Raw genomic sequence first — 27,220 nt, 5'->3', positions numbered from 1 at the left:
GCATTCTAACAGTCGCGGGCTATGTCCTTGCTCTGGGGCATACCAGATACTTTTATCCCCCGTCCGGGGCGGGACCAGCTTGAGGCTTGGTCCCCTTTTTAATACCCTCGGACATTGTTCATCTGGGGCAGGACCAGCCTGAGGCTTGGTCCTCTTTAATATACCCCCGGACATCTCTTGTCCAGGGCAGGACCAGCCTGAGGCTTGGTCCTCTTTATTATACCCCCGAACATCGCTCGTCCGGGGCTGGACCAGCCTGAGGCTTGGTCCTCTTTAATATACCCCCGGACATCGCTCGTCCAGGGCGGGACCAGCCTGAGGCGTGGTCCCCCTTTTTTATACCCCTGGACATCGTTCGTCAGGGGCGGGACCAGCCTAAGGCTTGGTCCTCTTTATTATACCCCTGGACATCGCTCGTCCGGGGCGGGACCAGCCTGAGGCTTGGTCCTCTTTATTATACCCCCGGGCATCGCTCGTCCTGGGCGGGACCAGCCTGAGGCTTGGTCTAACGGGGTTTGTACCCCCCAGACCTTGCCGGTCTGAGTTGGGACTAGGCCTGAGCCTTGCACCCCGCCTGGTATTTGTTCATACCGGGGATACCCCTAAGTGAGCGGAGACTGGTCTGGGGTCACTTGAGTAGAATTTTCATTATTTAATAAGATTTCTTTATGGTGTTTTGTACACGCCATTTTTATTATTCATGGAATCGCCCTGAGGCGTACATCATTTACAACGAAAATATAAAAATGGAACACGTTCTCCCGACTACTGATAGTATTTACAGAGATGTTCTGCGTTCCAGGCTCTTGGGACTTTCGTGCCATCGAGCCGCTTTAAACGGTAAGTGCTGAGGCACACTTCGTGCTAGATCTCGTACGGCCCTCTTCCCAATTAGGGCCCATAACCCCCACTCCCGGATCTTGGGTGGCAGGGAAGACTCTTCGCAGGACCAGATCGCTGGTTTTGAACCTTCGGCTTTTTACTTTAAAGTTGAAATGTCGGGCGATCTTGCCTTGGTACATCTTCAGCTGCACTTGTGACTCTTCTCAGATCTCCTCGATGAGATCTAGGGATTCCTGGAGTAAGGCGTGGTTCTGGGCAGGCTCGTACGTGTCTATTCGGTGAGACGGGATGGTTGTTTCAACAGGGATGACGGCTTTGCATCCGTAAACCATGGAGTAAGGAGTGTGCCCGGTGGATGTCCTTTCGGTGGTCCGGTAAGCCCACAACACGCGGGGCAGCTCTTCGGGCCACTTACTCTTGCAAGCTTGGAGTTTTTTCTTTAACGTCCCTTTCAAGATTTTGTTGATGGCCTCCACCTGCCCGTTTGCTTAGGGCTTGGCGACCGCGGAGAAGCTTTTGACGATACCAAGTCCTTCACAGAAATCGACGAAGTGGATGTTGTCGAACTGTTTTCCGTTGTCGGATACAATCTTGTAGGGGAGCCCGTACCGACACACGATATTGTTGATGACGAAATCCAGGGCCTTCTTCGAGGTGATTGTACTCATGGGTTCCGCCTCAACCCATTTGGTATAATAGTTAACGGCCACGATGGCGTATTTCACCCCCTCTTCCCGGACGGGAGCGATTCTACCAAATTGATTCCCCACACAGCGAAAGGCTAGGGGCTTGTCATCAAGGTTATTTTTGTTGGCGGGGCTCGCGGGACCTTCGCGTACCTTTGGCACTGCTCGCACTTGCGGACGTAGTCGATATAGTTTTTCTTTATAGTTGGCCAGAAATATCCTTGGCGCAGGATCTTTTTTGATAGACTGAGTCCGACTGTATGGTCTCCGCAAAAGCCTTCGGGCACTTCATGCAAGATGGCGCTTATTTCGGTCCCGGACACGCACCTGAGGTATGGCATGGACAACCCCTTGCGGTAGAGTTTTCCGTCCATCATGACGTACCTGTGGACCTGGTACTGAAGTTTCCTGGTTGCAGCCCTGTTTGCTGGCAACTCGCCGGTTGTCAGATAGTATACAAGAGGTCCCATCCAGGACGCAGAGTGATTAATGGTGTTGATTGAGGAGACTTGGATGCTTGGCATGGGGAGATGGTTAACGGGGACCAGTCCGGACAGCTCTGATTCGGCATCGGTGGCTAATTTTGCTAGCGTGTCTGCGAACACGTTTTGCTCTCTGGGGATCTGGCGGATGGTGTGTCTCTTGAACGCTTGCAGCATTTCTCTTGTCTGAGTCACGTAAGCTGCCATTCTCTCCCCTTTGGTTTGATATTCTCCCGAGACCTGCCTGACAACCAGCTGGGAATCGCTGTAGATATCCAGGTTCGTGGCCCCTACTTCCCGGGCCAAACGCAACCCGGCCAGCAGTGCCTCGTGCTCGGCCTCGTTGTTCGATGCTTTGAAATGGAAATGCAGAGCGTTTTGCAACTAGTGTCCCTGTGGTGACACTAGGATGATTCCGGCCCCTGCTCCATTCTCGTTCGAGGCCCCGTCCACGAAAACCTTCCGTACGGGCACCGTGGGATCCGCGGGGTCGTCCTCCTGGGTGATCCCGAAACATTCCACGATGAAGTCAGCTAGGGCTTGCCCCTTGATTGAAACTCTAGGAACGTAGGCTATATTGAACTGACTTAGCTCCATGGCCCACTTTAAGAGTCTTCCTGATGACTCGGGCTTCTGCAACACTTGCTGCAAGGGGTGGTTGGTCAGAATTTTGATGGTGTGGGCCTGGAAGTAAGGCCAGAGTTTCCGGGACACCATCAGTAGACAAAATGTCAATTTTTCAATCAGCGGATACCATAACTTAGCCCCCAACAACCTTTTACTCACGTAGTAGACTGGGAGCTGGGCTTTTTCCTCCTCCCGCACTAGTGCGGCGTTGATCGCGTGCTCGGTCACTGCAAGATAGAGATATAGGGGATCTCCGTCCACCGGTTTCGCCAAGATCGGCGCTCGGGCCAAGTGCTCTTTCAGCTTTAGAAAAGCCTCTTCACACTCGGCTGACCATTCGAAGCGTTGGCTTCCCCGAAGAACATTGAAGAACAGGATGCACTTGTGCGTGGCCTTAGAGACGAAACGGCTTAGGGCGGTAATCCGCCCGGTCAGACTTTGCACGTTTTTATGCTTTCGGGTAGAGGACATATCAATTAGTTCCTTGATCTTTTTCGAATTGGCCTCTATTCCCCGGAAGCTCACTATGAACCCCAAGAACTTCCCGGAGGCCACGCCGAAAGTGCATTTCTTGGGATTCAGCTTCATCCCATACTTCTAAATGACCGCGAAGGCCTCGGCCAGGTCGTTCGAATGTTTCTCGGATGTCTTGGACTTAACCAGCATATCGTCGATGTAGACTTCCATGTTTCGCCCCAGCTGGGCCCGGAACATTCGGTTGACGTGCCTTTGATAGGTGGCCCCGACATTCTTGAGCTCGAAGGGCATGACAATGTAGCAGTATATTCCCTTGTTGGTTTGGAAATTGGTGTGGTCCTGGTTTGCTACATGCATGGAAATTTGATTGTAGCCGGAGTAAGCATCCATGAAGCTTAGGATATCGTACTCGGATGTCGCATCCACCATCTGGTCGATTCGGGGAAGCGGGAAATAATCCTTCGGGCAAGCCTTGTTGAGATCCGTTAAATCGATGCATGTCCTCCATGTCCCGTTCGACTTCGACACCAGAACGGGGTTGGCCAGCCACACGGGGTACACAACCTTGCGGATGAAGTTGATCGATGATAGCTTCTCTACCTCCAGCTTGAGGGCCTCAACCCTCTTCGTTCCCAAGGGCCTTTGTGTTTTGTCGGACCGGGGTTGCGTTCGGGTCGATGTTCAATGCATGACAGATGATGATACGGTCGATCCCAGTCATATCTGAATGGGACCAGGCCATAATATCTTGGTTCTCCTTTACTTGGGCGATTATTACGGCTTGGACCTCTGCCGGCAGATTTTTCCCGTCTTGGATTATCCTGGTCGGATCGGTGTCACTAATGCACACCTCCTCAATCTCGTCCATGGGCTCCAGGACGCAGTTGTCTCCTATCCTCGGGTCCAGCTCATCTTCCTCCCGGACCACTCTTCCTGCGGGGGGAGGGAGAACCGGGGCGATGACTTCCTCGAATGGTTCCTCCCGGACCATGTAGATTGGTCGGGGGGACACTTGGTAGCACTTCCGGGCGCTTTTCTGATCCCCTCGGACTGTCCCCACCCCTCCGTTGTTGCAAGGGAACTTCATGCAAAGATGACGGATGGAGGTGATCGCCCCGAACTCGACTAGTACGGGCCGGCCAAAAATGACATTGTAAGCAGTGGGGCAATCCACCACCACGAAAGTGCAGAACTTGAACGAGTGCTGCAACTCGCTTCCCAATGTTACGGGTGTTATCCCCAAAAATTGGAAATCAATGACGTGGCAATAAAGGTGACAAGTGGCAGTGCATGGTCAGTAAAAGACATATTAATAGTCAATAAATACATTGACTCCTCAAAGTTGTGATAAAGTGACCCGGTAGACTAGTGAAGAATTTGGACTGCTTGAAAGATGTCATAACCAAGCCAAGTGCATCCTAGGAGAGCTAAGGAGAGTGCATCCTAGGAGATCCCAAGGGTGTGGTCCTAGGAGAACTAAGGAGAGTGCATCCTAGGAGATCCCAAGGATGTGGTCTGAGGAGAGCCCAAGGGACTTTGGTCCGAGGAGAACCAAGAGAGTGGTCCTAGGAGACCCCAAGAGAGTGGTCCTAGGAGATCACAAGGGTGTGGTCCTAGGAGAACTAAGGAGAGTGCATCCTAGGAGATCCCAAGGATGTGGTCTGAGGAGAGCCCAAGGGACTTTGGTCCAAGGAGAACCAAGAGAGTGGTCCTAGGAGACCCCAAGAGAGTGATTCTAGGAGACCCCAAGGATGTAGTCCGAGGAGAGACCAAGAATTTGGTCTTTACGCATATGTCCAACCAGTGCATGGTTGTCCAAATAAAGAAATGGCATGCTAGAGGAGAGTGTCATCTTAGAGGAGAAGTGCATGTCCAACACTTGCATGTCCTACCAGCAAGTGTATGTCCGACCCGCATATGTATGATCGACCAGAGTGGAGGTGAGGTGGATCAACTAGCTAGACGAGGACTAAGTCAAGATTCCCATAAACAACTTAAACAAGATATGCGGGAATCTCTCATTCTTCCCACAAATTGGGGGTTTTGTTACATTTTGAATGTTTTTTGTAATTTAAATGTAATAAATATAATAAAATATCCTGATTCTAGGGATATCAGATGTATGACCCTAAGCCTATAAATAGAGGGCTTATGGGATTAGAGAGGGGCTTCTGCTTCTTCTTTCTAGACTTTTGGGTTTTAGTATTCTAGAGAGAGAAAGTGCTGGTATTTGAAATGATTCTTGTATTTTTGCAATCTGTACTGAAGAAACTCAGTTGGCTCAGTCCATCTGATCTTGAGTACAGATCTATAATCACAACTCTAAGTGGATTAGGCTATTACCGACTATCGGGGCTGAACCACTATAAAAATCTTGTGTGTTATTTACTTTTCTTGATTAAATTGTCTGTGTTATTTAAATTCTCTTGAAGGTTTGTCGTATTTGACGTTCTCACGTCGTTGGCTAAAAACACAGTCAACAACGGGCAACTGGATCTTTCCCATGGGGAGTAACGCGTCTCCGTTGAAGCCGTAGATCTGGGTTGGGCACGATACCAGATCTGCTTCGTTCAGGCCAATCGCGACAAAGGCGGGCTTGAACAAGATGTTGACGGAGCTTTCGTCGTCCACCAGCACCCGGGACACCAACTTGTTGGCGATCTGGGCATCTATGACTAGCGGGTCATGGTGCGGGAAATGGACGTTACGGGCGTCGTCCTCCGTGAAGGTGATAGGGAGGTTCATCAGTTTCGGGCGCTGAACCGGGGCCTGGACCAGAGCGCACACCTCCTGATCATGGTCGAGCTCGCTTAGGTAGCGTTTCTGATCATTCCTGGACGGTCCTCCTAGGTGAGGCCCACCCGAAATGGTGGCCACATGCTCGTCAACGCGAGGGGGTGCCATCCCGGATGGATAAGGCATTCCAGGGCTGGGTGTTGGCGCGACGGGGGCCCCCTTAGGGGTCTGCGCCGCCGGGCCTTGTGCATATCCTCCCTGAGGCAGATATGCTCTGGGCACACCCAGGACCGCGGGTTGTCCGGGACCTGCTGACAGGCCCGAGACTCCCACGGCATCCTAAACCACTGGTGGAGATGCCCCAGCTTGATTAGATTCTCGATCTCATCCTTGAGCTGTCGACACTCTTCAGTCGTGTGGCTCACGTCCTTGTGGTAGGCGCACTGTTTGTTGGTATCTCTCGGATTCCTCCCTCCTTTGAACATGGGGGCAGGCTTCCGGTAGTGAACCGCCTTTTCTGTGGCCAGGAAGATGTTCTCCTTGGTGTCCACCAAATTGGTGTATTCCGAATACTGGGGCTCGTAGCCCCTCTTGCCTTTCTTAGCCAGCTCACATCGATTTTGTCCCTTGCCGGACCTCTTCCCTAGGGGGGGTTTGCACTTGTCTCAGTCCCCCCCACCTGGGACTGCTGGGCCACGACGGGGGCAGCGTTATGACCCTCATATCCGGGAAAGAGGGCGGACTGGACCGGGGCATATCCTGAAGAGGCAAGACCGTACACTATAGGCGTGGTGTAGGTAACCCCAGGCATAGCCGCCGAACCTGGGGCAATCGGGGGAGTGACGTAGGGCTGTGCCGGGAACTGCACCCCGTATCCTGGGAATGCCGGGGCATTAAGCTGAGGCGTCGGCGGCCATCCGAATGCCTGGATCTGAGCCTCCTCCCAGTTGATGAACCCCTGGGCCCTCCTTATGAATTCTTCTAAGGTAGTAGCCTTGCTACGCTGCATCTCATCCCAGAGGGGCGACCCGGCCTGGATCTCGGATTGCAATGCCACCAGGCGTTGCCCATCATCCACCTTGGTCTTGGAGGCCTCCTCGGTGAAACGTTTGATGTAGGCCCTCAGTGTCTCCGCGATGAGCTGTTTAAGATTGGCGAGGGCACTGATTTGCATGTCCATCTTCATGGCAGCTACGAACTATTTGCGAAATGCCGATTGTAGCCCCGACCAGGATTGGATGGATCCCGGCTCGAGTCTCTTCCACCATTCCTCGGCGGGACTGCTGAGAGTGATTGAAAAACAGAGACACTTGCCGTCATCACTAACGTGGGCCACGGTCATAAGTCGGTTGTACTGGGACAAATGATCCCTGGGGTCGGTGTTCCCAGTATAGGCAGTGAGTTTCGTCATCTTGAACCCCTTGGGGAGCGCAGCGTCTAGGATGTGCCTCGCACAGGGCTCTTTGTCCTCCTCATCGAAGTCGGTGTCCGCTCCTTCCTGCTTGCAGACCAAGCGGTCTGTGACTTTTTTCAGAGTGGGCAGTTGCTCCATGAGCTGTCTGGCCACGCCATCCTCTAGGGGAACTCTCTTGTTCCTCCTGTCGTTGATGTTGTTCCTAAGGTCGCCACCTCAGGGGTGGATCTTTTCCTTACGGGCCCGTTCCTTCCGAGCGTTCAGCCCATCGCGCAGGTCCACCCGGGACGTGTCGTCCTCAGAACTAAGGGTGTGATGCTCCCCGCTATGCGGGCGTTCCCGGCGATTTTTGTTCACCGAAGCACTGGGGTGCAAAGACCTTTCCCGTCCGGCTTGCCTTGGGGCATACCGGGGCCTAGCATCCCGCGGCCGCGTCCCTTGCGGATTGGTCGGGTGGCCCTGTCCTGGGACGGGGTGCACCTTCTCTTTCCTAGGGAAAGGCTGGGGACGGGGGGATTTTTCCCTTGGGTTTTCCCCCCGGTCCGGGTTTCCTGGGTCTGGCTCAGGAAACTGCTCCGGGGGAGGGGTCGGCCTCACATCTTCGGGGGATCCAGTTCCGGCCAGCGGAGCTGGCTGTTGTGCTCTCGGAGGCGGGCCAGCTGGGAGATTGGTCGCCGGACCCTGCGCGACTATGAATGCCTGTAGGGCTTGGAAGGACTATTGCATCCACCGAGATGCCTCCACCTGCTCAGCAATCCTGGCTTCCTGATCCAGGACTTGCTGCCTCAGTCTAGTCACCTCCAGATTCTCCTGGTTGGGGTCCACTCCTGGGATCTCGGGATTCTCAGCTTCGTCATGGTATTCCCCCTCATTCCCCTCCTCTTCTTCGTAATAGTCCTCCTCGTACTCTGTTCCGCCTTCGTAGTCTTGTGACTCGTCGGGGTGGGACGTCTGATGAGGAGCGTCCTCAGGTGGACTTTAAGGAAGAGGTTAAGGGGGAAGTGGCTCTCCATTGCCCTATTCTGGGTTAGTAGGGTTGAAAGTGGTGTGTCTTGTATTCACCATTGTTGTAGAGGTTTGATGTCAACACTAGGTTTCTCAGGCTCTCAATGAAAGCACCAAAATGTTTACCGAGATTTTCGGAAACTTATAATAATAAAAAATAAGAGAGATTAAGAGAAAAGGTTAGAGGTTATAAGCAAGATTTTTATGTGGTTGGGGCGTTAACGAGCCTTAGTCAACGAGACAGTTGTATTAGAACTTCGAGAGTTTACAACAATGGGGTTTTCTCTTCGTTTTAGCAGAGTAACAGTATGCATGCCAAAAAAAGAAGGTCCCTTTCCAGTGCTCTGTTACATGTATTTATAGGTTCACAGGAGCACTGGGCGTGGGCGGGGCTGACCTGGGCCCAATAAAGGTATAAATATTGTTGGCTTCTCTATCAGAAGCCCAATACAGAATAAATAAAACATCAAAGAAAAATGCTAACTTGAGCCCATTGGGCCAACCCAAATCGTAACTATCATCCGAAAAATTGGAGCTTTTGGTCTGGACATTTCGAATTACGAGACGGATTTAGGGGACAAGATCGGTCAGAGCAGTGGCGGCACAAGTCTGAACCAGCGGCGTACAATCCCGAGGTGGCCTTTTTCGTAGGTGAAACGTGGGGACAACTCCCACGCTTCGCAGGGCAGAATCAGGGTCATGGATGCTTTATCCTGCCAACCTTGGGGACTCGACCCGGGTCTGTTTACCTCTGTCCCTCTCCGTTTACCATAAGTCCAGATCCAGATCATCCACCAGGAGCCCGTATCATTTACTAGGCTTCGGGACCATTCGTACCAATCCCGACTGTTATCCTCACCTAGCTGAACCGTCTCCCGGATGACCGTCCCGGACAATACTTCTCGGACGCCTTCCGGGCCTTACCCAGAATTGGGCTATCGATATCCGTCTTGCTCCTTGCCAAACGGACTTGGACTGGGCCCAACCTCAATTGGGCAGTTAGTGGGCCTGGAACGCGGTCCCGGGCTCACGGCGGGAAACGGGGATAACACTCATTAACATAATCGGCAGGCGCTCCATATGCCAACATCGCATAGCAGCAGTGCACTTCTGTAATGGCGAAAGCCCCCTTCTACCGACTGCATCAAATCTCGTATGGAAATACTCTGAATGATTTTCTAGAGCTTACACTATGCGTAGGAATACATGTCTACGCATTCTAAATCTTCTTCGAAATTGATATTATGTATACACCGGTTCATAAAAAAAGTAGTCATCGAACAAACGTTGGTGTCCTTCTACATGACCCCTATCAATGTGGGCTCTCTTTCTTCCTTGCTTGTTGAGCTACCCCCATCCATGAGCACTTTGAAATATTGATCATCATGATCGTCAGTACACTCTACAATTATGATATCCTCTAGACTCATATTGTCGTATGGATTCGAAGAATTTGGTGAATCCATTGTCGAACTTAGAGTATATGATATTTGGGAATGAAAGAGTAAAATGAAGGATTGAATGGAGAGTTGAGTAATAGGAATATTGAAATTTGGTATTTATAGACATGGTGACATATATATGTAGCCGTTAAAATGTAGCTGTTAAAATGTAGCTGTTAAAATATAGCCGTTAAAATGCAGCCGTTAAAATGTAGCCGTTAACATGATAATTTATTTAAATAAAATCAAATACATAATAATGCGGTTGATAAAAATACATAGCAATTACAACTTCAGGATATTATTTTTAATATAATTACACAAGTTTTCATGATCTTTCTTTTGTTCAAGAGTCATATGCGACGTGTCCATGATGAGATAATCCATGTATTTTGTCATCCTATTATCTTCCGCCTCTTTCTCCTTTATCGCCACCAATTTCTCCAATGCAGATGCTTTTCGTTCACTAATCTCTATAAATCTAGCACGTGTCTTTTTTTTCCTTCCATTTTCTCTTTGCTGCCTTTTGGCCAGTAGGGCACACTTCACGTACTTCATCATCATCGATGTCTGCATTGGAAGAAGAAGTAAATGCCCCTGATTCTGACACCTTTGTTCTCTTACCACCTTTTGGTTGATACATTATATTCCATTTCGGCTCGTCCTTTAGCAATCTCCAACAGTTCACAAGCAGAAAATTTGAGTTGTTATTTTCAGATTTGTACAATCGATGTGCATTCTCAAGAATTTGCTCATCAAACCAACCACTGTGATGTGCTTGTTGTACTCATTTATAACACTCATTGAAATGCGCCACCTTTTGATTCATCTTGTTCCAATGATCTTTGCATTGCCTTCTAATTCTTGCTTGCTCGCCTTTTTGGTTGGTGTTGTAGTATTCTGCGATCCGAGCCCAGAAATGTGTAGAAGTTTGGTCATTCTCCACAATGACATCCTTAGATGTATTAAGCCATCCACTTATCAGAAGTATAGTGGCTTCCTTGCTCCATTTGACTTTACATTTATGCCTTGATTCATCTTCATTGTGTAGAACTACATTTTCCAACCCTTCAACACCATGTTCAGGTTGGGTTTCAGAGACAGATGTCGATGATGTTTCACGATTCAAATCAATACTAGACTTTTCCATACTTGGTCTATAATTTCTTGAAACCATTTTGGGTTGGTGTGGGGAAGGCATATGGTAGTGAATTTGTTGGTGTGAAGAATGGAGCTTGTTGGGGTGTCTCAAAAGAGCCAAAATTTTGGTAAGGGTAAGAGGACATGGGATAATTTTGAGAATTTGGAAAACTTTGGTTAAATTGAGAATATTGAATATCTGGATTTTGAGGATTAGTAGAGAGAGTATTTTGAAAATTTTGATTGAAATGAAAATATTGAAAATTTGGATTTTGGAGATTGGTATGTGGAGAAAATGATGAATTTTGAAAATTTAGATTTTGGGAGTTGGTATTTGATATTTGGAGAATTTGGAAAATTGTGAGAATTTTGGGAATCCATTGGTAATAAAAGAAATTTTGTAATATTGATAATTTGGAAGAAGATGTATGTAATTGTGTGAAAATTAAATGAAATAAATGAGTATTTATAAAAAAAATAATAATAAAAAAATCAGGTCACCAACGGTAATTAAAAAACGGTAACAAAATATTTTATATATGTAAAATGTTATATTTATATATGTAAATTGTTATATTTATATATATATATACAATTAAAAATAAAAGGAGAAAGTACCGTTGCCATTGTGAAGCAACAATGCCTTAATTTTCTTCAAGCATTCAAAGCCTCTAACGGTGAAAGTCATAGCATGTCAGAATTTGGTCAACTAGTAATCCTCTGAGCTACGCGTGCATTGGAGCTGCTCTAAGAGAAAGTAAAAAATAAAAAATAAAATAATATATACAACATGAATAATGCTTTTTGACTAAATTTTTTGTATTTTACAACATCTGAAAAAAAGTATGATTTTGAGTTGTATTTTAGTATTTTAACTATTAGTGATAAGTTATAATTTGTTTCACTACTACTTTGTTACGAAATTTTTAATGATAACATAATAATAATGATTTTTTTAATCACAAATTTTATCCTGAATAAAACTAAAAAATTTGTAGTAATTATTTGTATATTATTATTGTATTAGTCCTCTTACTTCTTAAAAACTATTTTTTCCCTCTTTATTAATGTTGTATTTATTGTTTAATGTAAATAATTTTTTTTATATAGAAACAAATTATGTATAACTATACTAATATAAATTAAATATTACTATTTTGATTATTATATTATGTTTATATAAAATAATTTTTTATTAAAATTGCAGCTACATGGCTTCATCAACTTCATATGACAAGTAACTCAGACTCCCCCCACTGCCAACCATCCATTCAATCAATTGTACAAACAGTTAACATACTTAATCAAGTATCGTCAATTTGGTTGTCATTAGTGGAAGAAAGCCCTTATCATACTATTTTTGAGGAATTTACATGAAATATGGGAAAATTCAATAAAATTTAATATATATGGCTTTTTTTATGTGTGCATTTTTTATGGCTTTTTTTGTTGTTTTACTTTTTTATGGGTTTTGTTTTCCCATATTTATCAAAATATTTGTACTGTATCCCATATTTTTTTGTATAAGTTTATTTATTCTATAAGGGCATTTTTGTGAGGTAATTTCTATGGTACCTGGTTACTTAGTCAGGTGTGAAAACAAAATCAAATCTAAACAAAAAAATCTAAATTAATCGCTACTGTAACTGGTTACACCTAGGTCTAAAAAAAAATCTGATATGAATAAAATGATTCAGTCGTCATGGTACCTGGTTACTTAAACAGATTTGGAAAAAAAAAACCTAGAAAAATCAAAAGTTTTGTTTGCTTGTTTTTTTATTTCTTGTACTTGTATTTTGAATAAATTTTATAAACCTATCGATGCATTTTTTGAGCAAACATTCTAGTTCTATTTCTTTAAATAATTAATAAACACATAAATATTTATGTTAGAACCTTATTTGATGAATGTTTGGCTGCTAAACCTATTGATCTAAACATCACAGAGAAGAACATTTTGACAACTTTTGCCCTTTTCAACTAAAAAAACTAATCAGCTAACCTAAGCTTTCATATGTTAAAAGTACCCTAAAATATTCAACTACCTAACTTCTTATACTACCTTAGTCTACACTAAATAATAGCAGTCAACTTTTCTTAAGTACATTTCTTAAATCAAATCAAATATGAAGTCAAGTACCTGGTTACTTAAACAGATTTAGAAAAAAAAAACCCAGAAAAATCAAATATGAAGTCAAGTACCTGGTTACTTAAACAGATTTAGAAAAAAAAAACCCAGAAAAATCAAATATGAAGTTCAAAATCAGATGTGAAAAAGAAGAAAACTAGATTTGAAGAAAGAAAAAGAAGTACCAAATAAGAAGAAGAAGAAGAAAGAAAGAAGACGAAGAAAAAGAAGAAAGAAAGAAAGAAGAAGAAGAAGAAGAAGAAAATCAGTTCGTCGCCGCCATCGTCGTCGTCGTCGGAGGAGGCAGCAGCGAAGGTAGGATCGCTAGAAAAAATCTGAGATGGCCATTGAATTGGGGAAGAGAAAGAAAGAAATGAGAAGAGAGAGAGATCGTGAGGTGAGGAGATCGTGAGGTGAGGAGAGAAGAGAAAATATGGGAATTAAGTTTATGGTAATTTATTTACCATATTTTAAACTTTTTTTCTAAAATTTACCATATTTTGTACAATTATTTTTTTTCCCATAAATTTAGAAACTATATATATTTTTCCTATATTTATGTAAACTTCTCTATTTTTTTTTAAAGTGACTTTTTAAATTTGATTTGATGTGGACTCCTTAACACATAACACGTAATTTGATCTCAATTATTAGGACCATATACTATACAAGGATATGTAAGTTTGATAATATAATCTTGAAAATAATTTATGATTATCCCCTTATACTAAACTACACCATGTAAGACAGCTTTAGTTGTTTCCTCTATATTGGCTTATTATCTTATCAGCCCATATACCTGAAAACCTCATGATAAGGTGAGAATTATAGGTTTAAGAAAACAAATCATAATCATAATAATATAATAATTAAAAGGACAGCATATCATTTTATTTTTTCATGGTATCTAGTGGGCCTGGACAATCTTAGGTGGCATTAAGACCAAATCCAAAGGCCCGGCCCAAATTGAATGAAAGATGGTGCAAGAAGCTTCTTCTTCCGCGTGTCTTTCCTCTGAACTAAGAAACACTCTGTCATTCTCCGCTCCTTTCCGTTTCTCCGTCACATTTGATTTTTGGTAACGCCAACACCATTTTTTTTTTCCCATTCATCTCTTTCGCTAAGATTTGTTTTTGTTTATACCCACAGAAAGACCCACCTGATTTCTTTGTAATTAAATTATATTTTAGTTAATTTTACGCTTAATTTCTCATTCCATTCCAGTGTCACCCTCTGATCGAACAAAGAACCTATCCTATTTATATTATATACACATAGTACACACATCTCTAGAAGTAAGCGAATTTTCATGCAAAAATCCAAATCTTTATAATTTGAAATTAAATTTGCGACAGTCTATGGGATGAGTTTTACCTTCTTGAAATGGCTTCAAATTTCTCACATCTTCTTCTTCTTCTCAATACCTTGGCACTTTTCACTGTAAACCCTTGTCTGGGTTCGGAATTTGGCGATGAATTCACCATCGGCAGCTTGGATATCGACGCGTTTCGGGGAGATTACACACCGCCATCGCCTCCTCCACCAGCACCGCCGCCACACCCTCCGTCGCTCACATGCGAGGAGGATCTCAAAGGAGTTGGGTCGCTTAACACCTTGTGCGAGCTTAATTCAAGCCTGAGCTTCGAAGACGATGTCTATATAGAGGGGAAAGGTAGTTTGCATATACTTCCGGGAGTAAATTTGAGTTGCCCTTTGCCCGGTTGCTCGATTTGGGTTAATGTAAGTGAAGAATTTATTTTGGGTCGGGGTTCGGCGATTGTGGCTGGGTTGGTGTCTGTGAATGCCTTAAACGCAAATTTAGCTGAGGGGTCTTTGATTAACGTCACGGGTTTAGCTGGAGAGCCACCGGAGCAGACCAGTGGTACGCCGCATGGTCTCCAAGGTTCTGGTGGTGGCCATGGCGGGAGAGGAGCTAGCTGTGTGAGTGACAATACGAAGCTTCCTGATGATGTATGGGGCGGCGACACTTACTCGTGGACGTCATTAGAGCACCCGGATAGTTATGGAAGCAGGGGAGGCACGACTAGTAAAGAGGTCAAGTATGGCGGAGAAGGAGGTGGGAGGATTTGGCTGGAGGTGAATGTCACCATCGATGTTTCCGGGAGTCTCTTGGCGGAGGGAGGTGAGGGTGGCATGAAGGGTGGAGGAGGCTCTGGTGGCAGCATTTTTATCAAAGCTTATAGAATGTAAGGATTATCTCCCTTTCTGTTTAACACCAACTTGATAACGATGTCCCTATGACTAAGACTTTCATGTAGTTGGTGATGAAATTATGATGGTATCGGTATTAGTCAAAGTAGTTGGATGCTCGATTGGTTATCGTGGTAACTTTTTCATTATATGTCATGTGCTATGTGCTTCTAACTTCATTTGGAGCATGATCGATTGATTTTTTATTTTTTTATCCGAGGTCCCCCACATTAGCTGGCCAACTCCAAGTACTAAAATTTGTGTTCGTTGGCTTCTGTGCATGTGGATAACTACTTTATTTGCTAGTACAACAATTCGGCAGTCTACGCTTCTGGAAATTATAATATCAAGAGACTTTACTATTCCTGTTTGCAAGTTTTAAAACTGTATGGATGCAAATTTATTAACTTGGTAAGGATGTAAACTGCTGAGTGTAGAAATTGAGCAGTGACTTGCTTTATTTTTGTCTTTTAAAAGTTTGGCCATGTGAATAAACAATAATGAAAGATTAGGCTTCTATGCTTGGATAGGATATACACACAAAAGAGGGTGACAAGTCAAAAGTAGGAGATCACAACACAGTTCTAGATTGGTTGAACTTATGTTATTTAATGTTATTTAAGATTTGTATTTGTCGTTTGTTCGTAGCTATCTTTGAAATGCTGTATAAAATGTTTCTTCTTTTGAAGAGCAGGACTGGAAGTGGCAGGATAAGTGCAGCTGGGGGTAATGGATTTGCTGGAGGTGGAGGTGGAAGAGTTTCGATCAATGTTTTCAGCAGGCATGATACTACACAATTCCTAATACATGGTAAGACTTTTTTTTTATTGTTTTATAATATATGGTTGTGCAGGAGTACCCTTGATATGTAAGCTGTGTCCTGCTATTTATAAAAAGGCCAGTCTTTTTTTAAGCACCAATTTTTGGAAAAGAACTCATTATCAAGAAAACTAAGAATATAAAATAAATATGTGTAAAGGGACTCATGTCATGTTATGTTCTCATTAGGTTAATTTCATTTTTAAGTAACTCAAAATGTGAGGGAAAAAATGAAAGGAGCAATTTCTTTGCCAATGATTTTTGCCCAGGTAGGTAAGTGACCCCATGTAATTCAATTAGTTAGAGTAAATTTCTTTTTGCTTGGCAGAAGGGACATTGGGAGAATTTTTTGGAAGGATAGTGGGAAGAATGGAAATAAGAAAGGATTAATGAGTTTGGTGTCGGATCATCTTGTTTTGCATCGATAGCTCTTTCGTTATAGAGCTTTGGTCCTGGTGTTGAAATGAGTTTGGTTTGCTTTGGGTCAGGCCTCAGCAGCAGTTGCAAGGCTTCAGATGGTTGGTGTTCTCCAGCATATAGGGGGTAGGAAGAAGTTGTTTAATGTGGCTATCATGGTTATCTGTTGGTCTTTGTGGCTAGAACTGAATAATATGGTTTTTGAAGATTTAGAGGGGAACATGGTGCCTTTTAGGGATATAGTCAAGTTTTTGGTAGCTCATTGCGTGTTTTGATTCTAAATATTTTTAAGACTTGTCTTTTTTTTTTTTTTTAATTTAATCAGGGATTGGGGTACTTCGTTGTAAGCATTAAGATTATTTCCTTTATATCCTCTTTTTAAAATAATTTCTACAGTTAATAAAAAAGAGAGTTTGGTTCCCAGTTTCACTATCTTGTGTTGTTTTCAGGAGGAAGGAGTTTAGGCTGTCCTGAAAACTCAGGTGGTGCAGGGACTTATTATGATGCTGTGCCTCGAATTCTTATAGTTAGCAATCACAACAAGACCACACAGACTGACACGCTTCTGATGGATTTTCCTAAGCAGCCACTTTGGACAAATGTTTATATTCAAAATCATGCCAAGGCTTTGGTTCCTCTATTCTGGAGCCGTGTTCAGGTTCAGCAGCTGAAATCTTTGTGCTGCTACTGTACTATAACTTTTGTTTATTGCTTATAGCCTTTTCTAGGTCATCTTTGCATTCCCTAAGACGAAAATGCTTATTTTTCTGGTTGGTATATTAATTAGGAATTTGAATCATCAGTCAATTTCACAGGTATGTAGATTAGATAATTTGAGGTATTAAAGGGTAAGGTCACCCACAATAGCTCCTTTCATTAGGCTGTTCCAAAAGTTTTAAGATACGAAACATAATCTTCTATCATGATGTTTGTGCTTGTGATTTAAAATATCTATAAATTATATAGGTTCAAGGACAAATTCGTTTGACATGTGGCGCAACTTTGAGTTTTGGGCTTGCTCATTATTCTTCATCAGCGTTTGAGTTAATGGCAGAAGAGCTTTTGATGAGTGACTCTGTTGTTAAGGCAAGTGGCATGTATTTAATTTTTGTTGCTCTCTCTCTATGTGGTTATTTATTTTGCTCTTATAGAGTGGTGTCACTTCTAAAGTTTATATATTTTTGTTTTTAACTTTTCCCAAATCTTAAACAGTTCCATTGTTGGCATTTGCACCTTTACTCTTGTTTAATTTCCTGTAATTAATTCAGATATTTGGGGCTCTTCGTATGATTGTCAAAATGAACTTGATGTGGAACTCCGAAATGGTTATAGATGGTGGCAATGATACAATTGTTGCAACATCCTTACTTGAGGCAAGCAATTTAGTGGTTCTCAAGGTATATCTTCTTATCTTCCACTTTTACTTGTGTAAATCAGATATTGATTATTGGTAGTCTTTATGTCTGAACTCATGATTCTGGATTTTCTTTTCAGGAATCATCTAGGATCCGTTCTAATGCAAATTTGGGAGTTCATGGACAAGGCTTTCTGAATTTATCTGGACCGGGGAATCTGATTGAAGCTCAGCGTCTAATTCTTTCATTATTTTACAGTGTCAATGTAAGCTGAGACTTATTTACTTCAATGACAAATATGAAGACATTCTCTTTACCTAGTTTTTTATGTTTCCAAATAATCATTAACGAACCATTATTAGAGCATTGGAGGTATGTTTCCATGCTTTGAAGCATGGAATCTACTGACAGATGATTGCCACTTTGTACATATTTCTTTTTGTTGTTGAAGAATAACAATTTAGCTGACAATACAAACATTTATCTGGCTTTGATTAAGTTGTGTAGTTTCCTGTTGGATAATTGGAAGTGTTTCAGTATACAGTGTACTGCATTCAAAATCTAATTGTGGTGGTATGGCTCACTCACTAAAAGATTGTGTAGGCCATTGTATAGATTTTTTATTTCACTTTCTAAAGAATTAAAATCCTGACACTTACCTCATATTTCCTTGTTTAATGAAGTGTTAATAGTTCATATTTTGTTCATTTTGCTAGTACTATGAAGTGAATTAAGCTACTGGTGGGTATTGCTGCGATCCAATATCTAAAATCTAATTCGGATAATATTTAACTCTCTCTCTATTTATATATATATATTTGGTTATATACTATAGTATCTGTATATAAATGTGTGTAAATAAACACGATATGGTTGTCCTACAAAATATGTCCGTCCTACATAATTTTGTAGATATGTTTGCTGTAAGCATTTGCTAATTTTCTCTTTTTTATGTAAAGGTTGATTCTGGATCTTTGTTACGAGGTCCTTTGGAGAGTGCTGATAGCAAATTAGAGTAAGTTTTTTTTTTTTTCAATTAAAGGAATTATATGCATGCAACTGTAAGATATAAATTTATTCTTCTACAGCTGCTTCATTTCTATTCCTTTTTTTAATAAAAGGAATTATATGCATGCAACGGTAAGATATAAATTAATTCTTCTACAGCTGCTTCATTTCTAATTTTTTGTGGGCAATCGTAGGACACCACGACTCTACTGCAATCTCCCAGATTGCCCCATTGAGCTAATTTATCCACCTGAAGATTGTAATGTGAACTCTACTTTAGCCTTTACTATTCAGGTTTTTCACTGATTCAGATTGAGCATTATGCACTATCTTTGTTAATTTGGCCTATTGTAACTTTGACTATGTGTGTCTGATGTTGTTGCTTTGGTTTGCGACTCCAGATATGTCGAGTTGAACAAGTTGTTGTTGAAGGCACCATTACAGGATCCATTATTCATTTCCACTGGGTTAGAGCAATAACCATCCCTTCTTCTGGAGTGATTAGTGCATCTGGGTTGGGTAAGCCTTCCACTTCACCTTTGCTGAACAATTTTTACACCACCAGAAATATGAATTATCAATATAGGAATATCTTTCACCTTTAGAAAGGAAAAAAAAATCAATCTTGCTAGAAAAAAAAAATATTTTCCTATTGTTCAATTTCAGATTTGGCAAAACCTTTAACATAATTTTATCTGGATGTTAGGTTGCACTAATGGAGTGGGCCAAGGAAAGATATTTGAAAATGGTCTTTCAGGTGGAGGAGGGCATGGCGGAAAAGGTGGGAATGGATATTATAATGGAAATTTCATTGAGGGTGGGGTTGCATATGGAAATGCTGGTTTACCTTGTGAACTTGGCAGCGGTAGTGGAAATGTGAGTTTAGCTGGTGCAACAACAGGTGGTGGTATCATTGGTAAGTATTTTATGTGATGGATTTTTGTTCTCTGATTGGTGTGTTTTAAAAGGTGAAAATTGCTTGGTGTGTTGTGTGCAGCCATTTAAACTTGTAAAAGATGATGGAAATATTTTTGCATGTTTATCACAGCAATCATATTTTTGCTTGTTATGGATGTTTGTACTTAAAATCACAGTGCTTATTATGGGGCTTAAATTCCATAGCTCAATAATGGATGGACAAAGTCCTAGTGTGAACATTACAGTTTTGTTTATCAGTTTAATCACATTTGATAATTGCCTTGAAGATTTATATTTATTTTTAAGTATAGGCCATGCTCAACAGTGGGCTAAGTCCTGGTGTGAACCTTACTGTTTTGTTTATCAGTTTAATCACATTTGATGATTGTCTTGAAGATTTATACTTTTTAAGTATAAGCCATGGTCGTAATGGGGCTCAAATTCCATGTCACGTTAATTACCTTTCTTTAAATCTTTTAACGATTTTTGAAGTAACCATTCAGATATGTCAGCACTGTTTAACATCCTAGATCAAGGTGTTATCATATCTTCTAGAGATCAAAGTACTAGTCAAATCGGATTTGTGATGTAGAATGATTATATTCATCTAGATCAGATAGGTTCCTGTGACCTAGATATCCAGCCTTAGGTATTATGTTGTTTGAACCTCATCCCCATTTTTTTTTTCACATCCAATATTGCATTTACTGGAACAAAGGGAGTCCTTTAACCATATTAGCCATTGGTGGCTAGCTATGTTTCTTATTTTTTCCCTTTTAATATTTTAATGTTAGGAATTTATTTGGATAACATCTGGTGCCCTTGTTATTTATTTTTTCTTCTGATGGGTGATTGTTATTTCTTTTCTTTTGGTTAGTGATGGGTTCAATGGAGCGTTCTTTATTAAGTTTTTCTGTTGATGGCTCACTTAAAGCTGATGGGGAAAGCTTTGGAGAAGATTTGAAAAAACAAAATAGTGGGCCCATCTCAAAATTAGGTCCTGGTGGAGGCTCTGGTGGAACAATTCTTTTATTTGTGCAAACATTGGCACTTGGTGATTCTTCTACCATCTCAACTGTTGGAGGACATGGCAGTCCTTATGGTGGTGGTGGTGGTGGGGGTGGAAGGATTCACTTTCACTGGTCCGAAATACCAGTAGGGGATGCATATTTACCAATAGCTTATGTGAAAGGAAGAATTCTTACCGAGTATGTACTTAACTCACTCTCTCTCACACACACACCTATGGTACTTCTCACTCGTTGCTTCATAAAGCCATTTCTTGTCAATCATTATGTTGTTATAAGCAGATTTTCTTATAAGACACGCCATTGTCTTAGTAAATTACTTAATTAGAAAAGAAGACGTCAAAATTTATGAATTGTTGCTTGTGGAATAAAGGACCAGTTGTTTCTTGATTTTATGTAACAAAATCCTTCTTTGCTTTTCTTCCATGATTGTTGAGCTCTTTTTGCCTTGTCTCATTTGATAATTTAGTTAGCTGAAGCTTCTTTCCTCTCTATGTGGCAGGGGAGGATTTGGTAGAGGTCGTGGTCATTCTGGGCAAAATGGAACGGTTACTGGAAAGGCTTGCCCAAGAGGGCTTTACGGTATCTTCTGTGAGGTAGCTTTTATTAATCAATGGAGTATGCTGGTCTGGTTTTAGTCATTGAGTAGAGATAAATGATAAACTTTCTATTGATAATTAAATAGAAACATCGCACCTAGCATATTCTTAGAATTAATTTTCCCTGCTTATTTTAGTTCAAAATTTACTTGGTCAGTCATTCTCCTCCACCATATTCTAATTATTTAACTATTTTCTGTGTAGGATATATATCTTTGACCCATGTTATATTCACTTTATGTCATCTTTTTTTTCTTCTGGACAGTTGGATTTGTGGAATTTTTTTAGTCGTATCTTGGAATTGTTTTTTACTCTAACCATGATAGCAAATTGGATTTCAGGAATGTCCCATTGGAACTTTTAAGAATGTCAGTGGATCTGATAGAGCCCTTTGTTATGATTGTCCATCTTATGAACTTCCCCACCGTGCTGTATATGTTACTGTTCGAGGTATTTTCTTAATAGATACCCTGATTTGTGCTCTTCTTTTCAAAGAATGATGGCTTTATCATTGCTTCGTGTCTCTCTTGCTTTCTCTCTTTAAAAGGTTCTTACATTGGTACCTGCTACAGTCTCAGGAATTGTCATTTTTTTTAACAGGTGGTGTTACTGATACTCCCTGTCCATATAAATGCACTGATGATAGATATCACATGCCACGTTGTTATACAGCACTTGAAGAGGTCGTATACACGTTTGGTGGGCCATGGTTATTTGGTTTTATTCTGTTAGGTATTCTCATCTTGTTAGCTCTAGTACTTAGTGTTGCACGAATGAAGTATGTTAGTGGCGACGAGGTACCAGCTATTGTGCCTACTCGTCATGGCTCTCAAATAGATCATTCCTTCCCTTTCCTGGAGTCATTAAATGAGGTCAATGCTTTTTTCATTTTTGAGTTGTTTGTGCTTCTTTATATGCAATTATGTCTAAAATAAATGTCTACCTCCTATCATTTTGTGATATATTGTGAGCAAAATATACCCTTGTTTTCTTCAGGTTTTGGAAACACACAGAAATGAGGAATCCCGAAATCATGTGCATAGAATGTATTTCCTTGGTCCTAATACTTTTAGTGAACCTTGGCATTTGACTCACTCTCCTCCACAACAAGTAAAAGAAATTGTGTAAGCTCTCTTTTGATTGTCTTGCCTAGTTTTTGGCTTATATAGAAGAAGCTCCGAGTATTATAATTTAGGCTTTAGTTTCATGTATTGCAGGTCATTATACAAACTTTACTTGTATCTTGAAATATGTGTTTTACCTTATATGGCAGCCATGAGGATGCATTCAATAGATTTGTGGATGAGATTAATGGTTTAGCGGCTTACCAGTGGTGGGAAGGATCAATCTTCAGCACCCTATCCATCCTTGCATATCCACTTGCATGGTTATGGCTACAACGATGTCGAAAAAGTAAATTACAGCAGCTTCGTGAATATGTTCGCTCAGAGTATGATCATTCTTGCTTACGCTCTTGTCGTTCACGTGCTCTCTATGAAGGACTTAAGGTTTCTTTCTTTCCAAAACACATAAACAGCTTGTTCTCCACATTATCTTTTGTTTTGGAATGTTTCTAGGATGTTAGTAATTTGGTTCTGGAGCATCTATGGCATGTTTAGATATTTGCTGAATTATTTTCAAGGATGTATTGACACAAAAATGGATGTTTATATGACATGCATAGATGAAGTGCATTTTCACACGAATTTGTTTGTAATCAACTGATGTGTTCTCCTAGTCATCTTGGTGCAGTTTCTGTTGATGTTTTAAAATAAGATGCGTCTTATATATTAGTAAATAGTGTCCTAAGTTATTGTTACCTGGAAGATCATTTTTCAGGGTTTTCCAGTTGTATTACATGGGATTGATGGTGTCTATACACTTGGATTTCATCTACTGAAGCCAATATATAGTTTATTTATTTCCTGATAGGCATATTAGTAGTAAGGAGAAAAGAGTTGATGCTGATTCTAAGGTGCTAGGAAAGAGGTGACATAGAAAGTCTTTAAATGGAAAAGGGAGCTTCAGACAGTCACTAAATTGAACCTTCTGCGTAGGGAATTTAGAGAGAAGCTGTTTGCCAAAACAGAAGCATTTTCATTCATTCATCCAAAAGGCTGATGAACTCTATGTCTCATAAGGGTTTATATACATAAGCAAAACGGTAACAATAAGTCTCTAACAACGCAAACAACAAATTGCATAATATGAGTTGCTGCATCAGGTTGACTTTGCAGCTTCTTTCTTGTGATTGCTTCTTATTACTTTTCACATACGTGAAACGAATTTGGGTTCAATTAGTTGCTAACAAGTATGAGACTCTTGGAAACACTCATTATATTCGGGAAAATAATATTTGATTAGACATTGAAATATATATTTTTTATATTTTTTTGAGTGCATATCATGTTTGCTAGTAAGTATACCGCATGTTCTGGTTTTTTCGTTGCATGAATTGAAACTAATTTGTAAGAAGTCCTGTGTAGATTATCCTCACAAGAATATCGCGCCATATCTATCTATCTATATCTTTATTATTTCTTATAAAACTCTAATGGCATTTGATTGCCAGTTCTGTATGATCATGAAATGCTCTTCACTGTAGATCACAAATTGCCCAATAAAAATATTAATAATGTCCATGTACATGTTTATCCACCTTGGAGAAAGGATCCAGGAAAGATGCTATGGAACTGTTAAAATGGTTGTCTGTTGGAAGCAATTATTTTTTTTTTATAAGAAACTGCAAATTTTGGAAAATATTTAAGAATATTTGATTATCTGGGACTCTCTTTATGGGAGTCTACAAAAAGTTTAAGCCTTTTGTTTGCAGATCTGCTTAGAGATAGGGCCTCTATTTTGTAATCTATTTAGAGGACAGCGGTGTTTGTCTATTTTTTTTCTTTCTGTGAGTCTTTAATGCTCTCCTCTGTTATTAGGAAGGGAAACAAAAAGAAATAATAAAATAAACATGCCAGTTGTTTTGTAGAGGTTGATTAAAGGGATGGAATGCATGTTGTCTCCTTGCAATGAATATAGATGTTATCAACACTATAAGATTGTCTTTGTTTGTTTTGCAGGTTGCTGCAACATCTGATTTAATGCTTGCATACATCGACTTTTTCCTAGGTGGAGATGAAAAAAGAGTTGATCTTCCTCTTCGTCTTCATCAGCGTATTCCAGTGTCTTTAGTTTTTGGAGGAGATGGAAGTTACATGGCTCCTTTCTCTATTCAAAGTGACAACATTTTAACTAGCCTCATGAGTCAGGTTGGCCTCTAATTTGTCTTTCGAAGTTATGATTTATTTGAAGTCCCATGCCTCTCCTTCAAATGAAGCTCTCTTAATTTTAAATTTGACAACTTTCAGTCTATCCCACCTACCATTTGGTATCGACTTGTGGCTGGTTTAAATGCTCAACTGCGCTTAGTACGTCGTGGACACTTAAAAGTAACCTTTAGTCATGTCATCAGCTGGCTTGAAACACATGCGAACCCTACCTTAAAGGCCTACGGTGTACATGTTGATCTTGCATGGTTTCAACCTACAGCATCTGAATATCGTCAGTTTGGACTTGTGATAGCTGCGGCTGAAAAGGAGGATGTGCTAGCAGCACAAGAAAATCAACATATCTCATTGCTTCCTGGGCAAGAAGGGTAACAATACGCTCATAATTTTTTTTTCTTGGTGAGTTATGAACTGTTTAGTTAGGATAACTACTTTCTACTGTTCATTTTGCAGGGTGCCAAGATTTGATAGGGATGATCAACTGGACAATTTGAGTGGCAACGAACATTTTATGACTCATAAAAGGTTTTTTGGAGGAATTTTGCAAACCAAGAACTTAACACCGCTGGAAGAGAAGACGTCCATTTTTTATCCCTTTTCTTTCATAATTTATAACACTAAACCTGTTGGACACCAGGTATTTATAAACGTTGCCTCATTGGATCTACTAAGCATTTCCTTCTTTTCTTAATTTTGTTATGATTCATGGACACTTCTCTGACTCTCTCTCTCTCTCTCCAATTATTATAGGATCTTGTTGGTTTGGTCATCTCTATTCTGCTTCTAGGAGATTTTAGCCTAGTCTTCCTCACTTTGCTGCAACAGTATTCAATCTCGTTGCTCAACTTCTTCTTTGTACTATTTATCCTTCCCCTTGGTCTTCTTTTTCCCTTTCCAGCTGGAATCAGTGCTTTGTTTAGTCAAGGACCTAGACGATCAGCAGGTCTTGCACGTTTGTATGCTCTTTGGAATGTCACATCCATGATTAATGTTGTATGTTATCTCAACTCAACGTCTTTTCCTTTCAAAGAAGTTTCATATTGTATAAATAGGCATGTGAAATATTTTGCTTGGTGGATAATTTGGTCTAGAATTTGTATGAAATTTACTTGTATTGCTTAATTGGATATCATGCTTTCTATGTATTCATTTGTTTTGCACTGTCAAAAATCTCTAGTGATTTTCAAAGGTATTTGATGTGTTCCAATTGGTATCTTTTTGGCAGGTGGTTGCTTTTATTTGTGGACTGCTTCATTATACAGCTCACTCGAGTAAAAAGCGTCCTGACTTTCAGTCCTGGAGTTTTAGCATGTAAGTGATTATTGGTATTAGCCTACCATGTGAATTAATGTACCATTGACCAATTGGTTGCCTTGCTTACCAATCATCATGTCAGTTCATGACAACATACTTTTTTTTTTCTGCATTTAATGTATCTGGTGGGAAAAGCAGGGATGAAAGTGAATGGTGGGTGCTTCCTTCAGGATTGGCAGTGTGTAAAATTATCCAAGCACGGCTTATCGATCGCCATGTGGCTAACCAGGAAATTCAGGATCACTACTTGTACAGCAATGACCCAGATGTGTTTTGGCAGTCATGAAAGCATTCGTTGACAATGTACAGACTACAGAGGCAAGTTAGTTATCCATTCTTTCCTATAGTGTTATTCTTTTCTAGTTGTTTTGGGAAATCAGGTTGGTGGTGCATAGGATTAATATAGAGAATTACAGTAATTAAACAATCCCCTGTTATGTCCTGTTAACATGTAGCTAGTTTCTTAATACATAGGAGTAGCTTGTGTCTGCTCTTTTAAACCACAGAATGAATCCATGCAATCTGAGCTCTTTCTTAGCCAATAAAACCAGTTCATTTTATCTTCTTTTTTCTTTCTTTCTTTATGTTTCTCATATTTGTAGTGACTTGCAGTTTGTGATCATTCCAATAGGTGAAACTATTATGTACTAAAAATAAGTTTAAAAAATTAACTAATTGAATTTATTAAGACAATGGGTTGATGGACGGGCAATACTGCAAACCATTGTGTAATTAATTTTGCTCTGACAATTTTATTTTTAGATGGTGACGCCTTCTTTCTCCTGTTATGTCTTTTAGATCTCTTTGACTGTGCTCGTGGCTTATTATTGTTATTATTTTAACTTAGAATATCATTCTCATTAGTTGTTAAATGAAAAGATAAACACAATAAAATCACTATATTTTGAATCAATCATCTCATATTCAAACTATACAATAACATTTTTCTCAATATATATATATATTTTAAAAAGTGATTAAGCACCTTAACATTGAAAGAAAATACATAGCAGTGGAGGATTACATTCATCCAAGAAGTTCATTGTTTAGAAAAAGAAATATAAGTTGCTAAAAAACAAAACAACGATATGGGAGAGTTGTTTTAGAAATTTAGACAATAAAACTTACAAAATAAAATACATTCAAAAGAAAGAACAGTATGTGCTTTCAAAAGATTGGTTGTGTATAAACAAGATGGCTGATGCAGTGAATATAAAATAAAATATTGGAAACTTGGACGGGATTTTTTTTTTTTTTTGGGTACTCCTAGTTTTCCATGAAGTA

The 27,220-nt window shown here is 40.8% G+C and overlaps 2 protein-coding genes across 3 annotated transcripts; one reads left to right on the top strand and one right to left on the bottom strand.

Annotated features, from left to right (window-relative positions):
• Positions 1–10,193: 10,193 nt before the first annotated feature.
• LOC133795376 (glutathione S-transferase T3-like) lies at positions 10,194–10,862 on the bottom strand. Its single transcript, XM_062232826.1, has 2 exons — positions 10,567–10,862; positions 10,194–10,479 (listed from the first exon to the last, which is right to left on the bottom strand). The coding sequence occupies exons 1-2, from the start codon at positions 10,860–10,862 to the stop codon at positions 10,194–10,196; spliced, it is 582 nt and encodes a 193-aa protein (XP_062088810.1).
• Positions 10,863–13,955: 3,093 nt separating this feature from the next.
• Positions 13,956–26,501, top strand: LOC133797151 (uncharacterized). Of its 2 annotated transcripts, none has more exons than XM_062234969.1 (22): positions 13,956–15,187; positions 15,886–16,001; positions 16,877–17,085; positions 17,394–17,513; positions 17,696–17,824; positions 17,922–18,047; positions 18,742–18,797; positions 18,985–19,084; positions 19,192–19,309; positions 19,497–19,706; positions 20,586–20,916; positions 21,239–21,332; positions 21,677–21,785; positions 21,936–22,207; positions 22,332–22,459; positions 22,609–22,843; positions 24,416–24,604; positions 24,704–24,990; positions 25,076–25,259; positions 25,373–25,615; positions 25,848–25,933; positions 26,075–26,501. In XM_062234969.1, exons 1-22 carry the CDS (start codon positions 14,364–14,366, stop codon positions 26,220–26,222), a joined length of 4,314 nt encoding a protein of 1,437 aa, XP_062090953.1. In that variant the 5' UTR covers positions 13,956–14,363; the 3' UTR covers positions 26,223–26,501. The 2 variants fall into 2 exon arrangements, with proteins under 2 accessions (XP_062090953.1, XP_062090955.1); XM_062234971.1 differs by lacking the exon at positions 13,956–15,187 and adding an exon at positions 15,565–15,602.
• The last annotated feature ends 719 nt before the right edge of the window (positions 26,502–27,220 follow it).

Source organism: Humulus lupulus, chromosome 8 (assembly GCF_963169125.1).
Source record: "Humulus lupulus chromosome 8, drHumLupu1.1, whole genome shotgun sequence".
NCBI classification, from domain to species: Eukaryota; Viridiplantae; Streptophyta; class Magnoliopsida; order Rosales; family Cannabaceae; genus Humulus; species Humulus lupulus.
The sequence above is the reverse complement of the archived record's forward strand: the minus strand, read 5'-3'. Positions and strand labels throughout refer to the sequence as shown.

Coding starts and splice junctions, on each gene's coding strand:
- LOC133795376 (XM_062232826.1), bottom strand. CDS start 10,862: ATGGAAAAGTCTAGTATTGATTTGAATCGTGAAACATCATCGACATCT. Junction 10,480..10,566: donor GAGCAAGCAAGAATTAGAAG/GCAATGCAAAGA, acceptor AGCACATCACAG/TGGTTGGTTTGATGAGCAAA.
- LOC133797151 (XM_062234969.1), top strand. CDS start 14,364: ATGGCTTCAAATTTCTCACATCTTCTTCTTCTTCTCAATACCTTGGCA. Junction 20,917..21,238: donor AAAGGAAGAATTCTTACCGA/GTATGTACTTAA, acceptor TCTATGTGGCAG/GGGAGGATTTGGTAGAGGTC. Junction 25,260..25,372: donor CTAAACCTGTTGGACACCAG/GTATTTATAAAC, acceptor CAATTATTATAG/GATCTTGTTGGTTTGGTCAT.